The sequence below is a fragment of the Scomber scombrus genome, chromosome 4, assembly GCF_963691925.1.
Source record: "Scomber scombrus chromosome 4, fScoSco1.1, whole genome shotgun sequence".
Classification (NCBI taxonomy): Eukaryota; Metazoa; Chordata; class Actinopteri; order Scombriformes; family Scombridae; genus Scomber; species Scomber scombrus.
This window is the reverse complement of record NC_084973.1, coordinates 28,094,901-28,103,950: the sequence shown is the minus strand read 5'-3', so window position 1 is coordinate 28,103,950 and position 9,050 is coordinate 28,094,901. Positions and strand designations below refer to the sequence as shown.

Genomic DNA, 9,050 nt, shown 5'->3' with positions numbered 1-9,050 from the left:
CCCCTTTAAATTTGACTAAACCACATGGACAAAAAACCCATAATTGACTCGAACGTGTGTGTGTGTGTAATCTAACAATCATCTCAACACTTTCCATTTTCACTCCTCCAGCTCTAAACTCAGAGCGTCATCTTCCAGTCTGTAGCGAGCCGCCATCACTCCACCCAGAGGTGTCACGGTGGGATCCGAGCAGATTTTATCTATTACGGGAGGGCGTGATTCATGGAAGCGGAGGCAGCTCAAGGAAAACCAATCCTGTGACACTTTTCTCCCCACTGCGCTGTACACAGGGGCAGCAGCAGCAGCAGCTACAGAAGGACAAGGCAGCGGCAGTCGGTCGCCGCTGACAACCGTGATAAAATGGCCTTCCTTAACTAAACTCGTAAAGCACAGGGCAATAAAACTCAATCTTCTGTAAAATCCAATTAAGTCATTATCTGACTGATTGTATCTTTAATTGAAAACAGAAGTGACAGTAAATTTCTGTGATATATCAGGATCAATCGATACTGCTGTACAAACTGGTCTCAAGAGGTGATTTATAATGTCAAAGCCCTTATAGGTAACTCCACATTCTTCTCTCTAAAACCACTGGTGGATGAAATTAAGAGTAAGTGCGTTTCATAAAAAAACAAGATGGTCACGTTATTGATTACAACAGATGGGGCAGAATCCAATGAATGTTCCCACAGCGCAGCAGAAAAGAAAATACAAGTAATTTTCTTTGTCTGTTTTATATTGTTGTTCGCCCTAGCACACCATCACATTTACACTCCATCACTTGGAGAAACGTTTTTATTTCCCTAAAACTTGTAGCGACATAAACTCCAAGACTCCAAATTACTTATTCACAAACACAAACACAAATAAACACTTTCAAAGCGTGCAATTCGAAATGAATCTACATAAATGCACACAAAACATAAACAATATACAGTATACGGCGGTGGTATACAAGTCAGCTTTTACAAAGGCAGAAAAGTTGGGGAAAATCTTTTATAAGCAGTTTTTTCTCTTTAATACTTAAATAAGAGAACTTAAAAAGGGGGCAACACAGAATTACTTTAATTCAATCATAAGTAAGTTGTTTTTGGGGCAATTACTGTTTTCTCTTGATGTACAGGTATTTTATTAAAAATGTAAAAAGGCTCAAAAGAATTGAGATTACTAAGGCTGCAACTAACAATTAGTATCTTTGATTAAACTGCTGTTTATTCGCTTGATTAATCGATTAGTTGTTTGGTCAATAACATCAGAAAAATTGTGAAAAATGGTCCAAGTTTCCCAAAATTCTTGTCCCGAGATAACAGTCCAAAACAGAAATATACGTAACTTAGTGTAAGACGAGGCTCCAGGCATGACTAGTTAAAAAATATATAATAGACTTGCACATTTTCTGGAATAAACGACGGTGCTGGATCAGTGCGCTATAAATAAGCAGCTGGTGCTCATCACATGCCAACACGTCAGAGGGAAACATGATTCATGTCTAAACCCCGCTGACGCTCGAGTCGCACGTCGTCCACAGAGGAGATCTCACGTGGTGGTGAAATCTGTCTGAGATGCTCTTGACTCTGAACTTTAACTCACTGACACATTAAATTTATACCAGAAACGAACTGAAATGAATTGAAATGCTGCTCTGGTATCTTCGAAACTTGTAAACTTTTCCCAAAATTATCTGATTGCAGTTTAAGGTAAATTCCCAGCTGTGTCTGGCATAAATTTGGTTAAGGTAGGTAAAAGTAGTTTAGAGGTCATTTAATGCCTCAGTTACATAGTTTTTCCGCCATAGTGCACTTATAAGGTTATTTTCAACTATAAAATGAACGTTTTGTACTTTTCTTTTTCACGATTCTTTAACAAATAAGGCACCGTTATAAAAAACGTTAAAAAAAAAGACCAATAATCATGAATATAGATTAAGAAATCTAGGTTGATCTAACTCAGCGGTCTCCAACCATGCTCCTGGAGAGCTACTGCCCTGCATGTTTTAGGTATCTCCCCACTCTAAAACACCTGATTCTAATAATTAACTCCTTATCAAGCAGCTGAAGCTCGTCAATGGGCTTGGTAACGAGTTAATAATCAGAATCAGGTGTGTTAAGAGTGGGGAGATACCTAAAACATGCATGGCAGTAGCTCTCCAGGCGCAGGGTTGGAGACCACTATTCTAATAGTTGTTTCAACAGCATTGTAATTAGAGCCCGATCAATATATCGCTCTACCGATATTATCGTCCGATATTGGCCTATCACAGATATATCGGTATCTGTGTTTGTGATGTTCAATGTGTGGCGGTATTTGTTTTCTCAATATTTTAAGTATAATTAATCCTTTTTCCTAATTCAATTTAATATATATATATATTAAATTCCCCAGTGAAGTTTATAGTTTCAGTGCACTGATGTCATTTTATAAAAATTACATAAACTGTAAAATATTATGCTTCCATTACATATCTTGTGTTTATGTATATATTCTGTGCATACAACGTTATCTGCCAATATATCGATATTGGAACTTTTTAATTTCCGAATAACGGCATTGGCATCAGCTTCAAACATCCAGTATTGGTCGGGCTCTAATTTTAATTACTATGTTTAAAATAGAAGTCCAACTGCACACTGAAATAAAGTCATTTAAATACTGTTGATTCAAGAGTAACTTTACACGTTCATTTTAACTTCTCTCGACACTGCAGTGACGTAGACGTGTACCGCAGGGGGCGTCAGTAAGTTGTGACATCACTGGTGGACGTAGTTACAGCTGCAGTGACGTCGGGTGTGATCAGACTTTGAACCGAAGAGGGCAGTGAAACGCTCGCTTTAAACAATCTGATCGTACGTTTAACGAAAAAGAAGAAAAAGAGACAAATAACTTGAGTGCTTCTCTAAAATGTGCACGTCGTGATTTGTGAACTTGAACTTACTTTTAAAGGCACTTCCTGTTCTGGTGAACTGCATTCAACAAAAGATTTAACAGCTTTGAGGCTAAAAAAATGAACTAACACTTTAAAAAAAACCTTGTATTCTTAATTTCTGCTAATATAAACTGTATATTTTTGTGCCTCCTGAACAGAAACATCAAAGAAACCTGCAGCAACATTGAACTATAAAAGTTTTCTCTGAACAATTTTAACAATGCTTTTGTTGCATCACGTCATCCTTAGCTTCTTTATTTGGTGGCATCGCCGTCGATGATGGAGTTGACGGTGAAGTTGGGCGTCTCGTTGCTAACCTCACATTCAGCTTTGGCATCAGAGTTAACCAGAGAGCTGATGGACCGGCAGCTCATGGTGTCGTGGCCAGCGGAGATGCTGCTGGGTGAGAAAGCTGCAGGGACAAAAAAACAAAAACACCTGATAAGTCCTAATCAGACACCAGCTGAGCACGTTAGCCGAAACGATGAAGGACGCTCTGAGAGTAACGATTATTTTCATTATCAAGTAATCTGTTGACTATTTTAGCCATTAATCAATAGATAATTTTGTTTATAATATGTCAGAAAATAGTGAAAAATGTGAAATCAATGTCAAATGTTTTGTTTTTATCCAAACAAAGTCAATAAACCCAAATATATTAGTTTAATATCATAGAAAATATTTACGTTTAAAGAAGTGGAACCAGGTTTTTTCCTTAAAAGAATTACTGAAAGTGATTTATCAATTATCAGAATAGTTGCAGCTCTAAATTACTTGATAATACTGCGTGAAGTGCAAATATACTGATTTACTTAAGCTGTAGGTGACCTTATGTTGTATTTTAGGCAGCAACAGAGTAGGAAAACTTCATTACCCAGAAATCCTGCAACATCATTCAGGTTTATTAATGCTTGTTATAATTTCTTAGAGGTCATGTTCACCTCTTCAAACAGATTTGTCAGATTAACTCTACTACTAAAAAATGTAGTAAAATAATAGCAACATTATGCACAGAATTGTTTTACTCTCTAATATCAGTATTGGTATTGGCCTCAACATCTAGTATCAGTCGAGTCCTTATCAGAGTTATGAAAAAAACTTAATTGAAAACCTTAAATTGTTGTCTCCCTCCAGTAATGTATGTTTATGTATTCGAAGAGAAGGTAAACCTCAACTCTTGCACAGGTATCGAGCTGCAAATCTTTTTCTTGGATACTCCTCAAAGTCGTAAATATGATAAATTCATATTACCTCCAGGATAGATCGACAGTACGGCGGCGGTGCGCGTAGAATAAAAATGTCCACATACTGTAAGGCGTGTAAATAAAAAAGGGAGAAGAGTAATACTGTTGTGAGACAGACAAAAAAAAAAAAACCAGGAGAGTGGTATCATCAGCACTTCAGGATAAATAGTCCTCTCTGTATTCATGTGCTGTGTTCATCTGATATAAATATGAGCGTACAGTGAAGTGATTCGCACCAAAGCTCAGGATTTACAGCAAATTGAATCAGTCAGCAAATGGAAAGACAGCGAACACAAAACAAACGTATTACAGTTAACGTGAGAGCTGCGTACACTCGTTCTACAGCGACTGCACACTATAATAACGACGCTGTGAGGTCGACGGGAGTCTGTTTAATTTGTACAGACAGACTTTCAAATGTGACATATGTTTAAAGGACAAGTTCACAGTTTTTCAAGTCTATCATGAAACAAGTCAGGAGCCCAAATGAAAACTGAAACCTTATTTTCTTGCTGTAATGCAGTTACAATGTCAGTGATAGGGGTCAAAATCCACAGTCCTCCTTCTGTGTGAAAATGTAGCCTATTTAAAAGTTTATCTGAAGTTAATATGAAGCTTCAGTCGTTCAAATGAGTCAAATCAAGTAGAAACCGTTCAACGTCTTTTTAGTGCCAAAGTCCCTCTTTTTGTTACTATACTTCCACCATAACTCAACAGGAAACACAAAAAGGGAGAATTTGATGCTAAAAAGATTGTAAATGTGGCAGATATCCACTTGATATGACTAACTCATATATGAGCTTCTGATGAACTTTCAAATGCATTTTTGCACTAATGATTGTGTGGACTCACTGTGGATTTTGGCCCCCATCACTTACAAAAAGCTATTTTTTTCAAGTCTGTCAGGAGCCCAAATGAACATTGAAACATGTTTTTCTTGCTGTAATCATTCCTCCTGTTCATACTGATTGCTGAATATTTTATCAATGAATGAATGAATGAATTAATTAATAATAATGTCAGGAATAAGTGTTATCACAGTTTACTACTTTAAATGCCGGCAGCCTTATGAGAATAAAAAATGTCTAATAAAGTCTAAAATGTGGAGGAGAATTATACAAATCTGGTATCATATGATGAAAGATGATTAAATGAACAATTAGAAACCTACAGCCCAGTTTTGCTATTAATGAGTTCAATCTGTAATCATGGCTGTTCATCAAGTAAAAGAAATACAAAGTGACTTAATTAGAAAGTAGAATCAATCAGTTAATTTATAAATTAGTTAATCATAAGAAATGTAATCATTTTATATTTTGAAGTAACTTTTGAAGCTTAAATTCTCAATATTAACTGATTTTAACTTATATATTATCCAGTTTTTAATTGAATATTTTAGGATTTTAGATGCTGAGATTAGATAGACACCACTTCGATTCAGTAGGGCTTTGAGGAATTGTGATGGGTGATGTAGACCAAATTATGAATGAAAATGAATATTTGGCAGATTTATTGATAAGAAAATGTCAATTGTAACATTTTATATCATTTTATCATCTAACAAAATATACCGGTAATAAAATCTATAATATTTGTTTGATATTTGACCATCGCCATTGATATAAGTCCCAGATAAATGTGTAAAAGCACTCCAGGTGAGGACAAGAACATTTCCTTTTACATGGGTTAGGGTTAAAATATAGATTATTAGATTATTTATCCTGGACTGTCACTTATGTGCGTGTTTAATCAGGCCAACATTAAATATTAAAGCGAGAGCTGCTGTCCAGTGTTTTCCATAATCCTCTGATTTGATCGTCCTCTCTAACGCTTCCTCATCCCTCGTCCTCCACCATCTCTCTCTCTCTCTCTCTCTCTCTCCTTCTCCTCCTCCTCAGCAGTGGTGGGAGGAGAAAAAGAGGAGTAATTTTTCTCCTCATTAACTTCCTGATTGGTTTCGGACTCCAATTTTTGCCCGTCTGCAGTTTGTCACCAATTCCAAACTGGCAGCCCAATCGTTATTACTAATGTTTGTGTAGCTAAGTGCAACCAGCTCTCTCTCTCTCTCTCTCTCACTCTCTCTCTCTCTCTTTCTTTTATCCCCTCGGCGGTCTACTTGTACAGCAATAACAGCATGTGCGGTGGGGGAGAGCAGCTGTGAATTAGCCTGTTTCCCTGTTAATTCTCTGCCTGTTCATCAGCAGGAAATCTATGATGTAATTAAAGGCTGAAAGCAACTGGACGTGTTAGTTTTACCGGGGACGTTAAATCATGACACGCGGCGGTACACGTGTTCCTCCGCTGCGTCCGACTGTTCGCCGCTCCTGTTTAATACAGATTAATGTCAAAGCACCGAAACAGCTGGAAAGGAAAAACGTTTTACCAATTAGCAAACACCCACCTGTTAATGAGGCTGGTGCCAAAACTAAATGAAGTTTCTTTGTCAATTAGTTGGTACCACTTCACAATAAGGATTTATAAATGCTTGTAAGTGAGTTATCAATTAGTAAACACTTAATAAACCATTAATTAACGGTTGTAAATGAGTTATAACCTAATTTCCTGTACATCAATGCGGGGGGGGGTTCCACTATTTGGCAAGATGACTTATGGAATTTGCCTATTGGTTCATTATTCTACAAACAAGGAAACACAGTTACCCATCTTTAGGTTTTAGGGAGTCAGACAGTCGTATCTTCTGACCTTGGGTGCCACAGTAATGTTGCGTCACCGTTATCAAAGTGACTTCTGCTTTCGGCAAAACACCAGACAGTTGCTTTCATCTCAAGGAGAGAGTCGATATGTCTCTCTGCCAACATGATAGTAGCCTTAACTGTGACGTCAAGGCCCACGTTCGACTCTGAGACTCTAAATATGGAAAACTCCCTAACAATACTTCATACGTTCATATCGCAAAAGTTATTATTTAGTCATCAAATTAAAAAAAAAATGTTTGTAACTGCTGCCTCTTTGTTACAGTGAATCGCCTTTTTCTTTCCATCAACATCAAGTTATTAACTAACATTTAGAAAATAGATTTTTGACTCTTGTGAATTGTTCTAAGAGTAGTTTTCCCCCTACCCCTATTTATAACAACTTATTAACTTAATGCATGCATTATTCTCCGACAGAAGCCTTACAATCGTACCCTTGTTGTGACACTGACTCAATCAAGAAATCACTTCAATGACTAACAAAGCTCCTGAAGATACTTCTAACCACTCAGCTTTACAACAGCGTCTGTGAGTTCTTTGCTTTTCCTCCCATTCAACATCTATTAATGGGTTGGGGCACAAGAGATCTTCCTCTTTAACTAAAACTTCCAATCAGAGTTGAGTTACGAAAACTTAAAAGGAGCAAAAACTGTTAGCAGAAAAGTGACTCACTGTACAAAGTTACTAGGGCAAATGTTGAAGAACAGTGTCAAAGAGATTAAAGCTCCAATTTCCTATTATAATTCAGGCTGAATAGGACATAGGACTGTTTAATGTGCTGAAGTAATGTCTGTGGTTTTATTTTAGATTGTGTGGCGTTTTTAGATACTGTAGCGCTCCATTACTGGCACTTTTTGCACACATTTTATTGTTATTTATTACATATATACATCAATTTGTTTAATTAGTACAACTTTTGGGTATTTCTAGTAATAACTTTTTAGTTTTGGAAAAAAGTGGAGATGTGTTTTTATGTGATGTTACATGTGGCTGTCTTAAGTGTAGATGTAGCTGCTGTAAACCAAGCAATTTCCTGTGAAGGATCTATCTATCTATCTATCTATCTATCTATCTATCTATCTATCTATCTATCTATCTATCTATCTATCTATCTATCTATCTATCTATCTATCTATCTATCTATCTATCTATCTATCCAAACTATTAAACAGTCTTTGTGTGAAATAACAAAAGGAAGCTTTTTTAACCTCCCACTTGTCCTGTTAAAAGAGCGAAGGGAGGGAGTGAATGAAGGTGCAATCATTCCTGCCGCTGCCAAAGAGGGGAACAAAAGCCCAGATGTGAGAGGAGAGGGTAATTCAGTCTGATCCACCGGGGATAAGCTCTCACTGTGTGTTTCGTACTCTACACTCATCCCCATCGAACACAAGGGTCATGGGGGTAGATAACACTTAAGTAAACACACACATGCGGGCGTGTATCAAACTGTAGTGATGTGTGTGACTCTTTTCAGTCATATTTTGAGGACCGATGACATAATCTCAATCATTTTTTAAAGCAAAATGAACAATTAGGGCTGCAGCTTCACCCTTGTTCTGTTGAACACTGTCAAATGAATATATTTGGGTGAGGGACATTTTTTGGTTTTCAGAGTTTTTATAGACCAAAAAATTAATTGGGAAGATAATATACAGATTAATGCTCATGGTTTTATAATGACATGTTCAACAATCATATAATGTATAGGTGTAATGTATTGTATGTAATTATTGGGTGTCCACATACTTTTGGCCATATAGAGTATGAAAACTATACTATAATTTAATTATTACGCATTTTAAAGGAAACATAATGTTAATAACTGGTCACTAATAGGTAATGACATTAGTGGGAGTGTTTTTTATGGTACACTGTAGCAAGTTTTAAACAAAATGTGACTTTGAGAGTGAAAATGTATTTTTGACCTTAGGATACAGGTAGTAGTTTGACACAATAATCTTAACTCAAGGTCCGTTAACTAGCTTTTCACTGAGTTTTCAACAACAGCTCATGGTCTTCATCAGCAGGCTGCATGTTACATGAAAAAAAAAAAAAAAACACTTCCTGAATGTGTCAGTGCCGTCCGGGGAAAGAAGCACTTAGCTGGAGCCATTATCAAGGGAATAAAAATTCAATCTTAGGAATGAAGAGTTGCCTGTCATATGACAA

At 36.7% G+C, this 9,050-nt stretch overlaps 1 protein-coding gene across 1 annotated transcript in view; it reads right to left on the bottom strand.

The window, feature by feature from the left end:
• Positions 1–3,177: 3,177 nt before the first annotated feature.
• dmrt1 (doublesex and mab-3 related transcription factor 1) overlaps positions 3,178–9,050 on the bottom strand; it is a 31,401-nt gene continuing 25,528 nt past the window's right edge. The window contains 1 exon segment of the mRNA XM_062416666.1: positions 3,178–3,335. Within this exon segment, the coding sequence (XP_062272650.1) occupies positions 3,178–3,335 (158 nt within the window).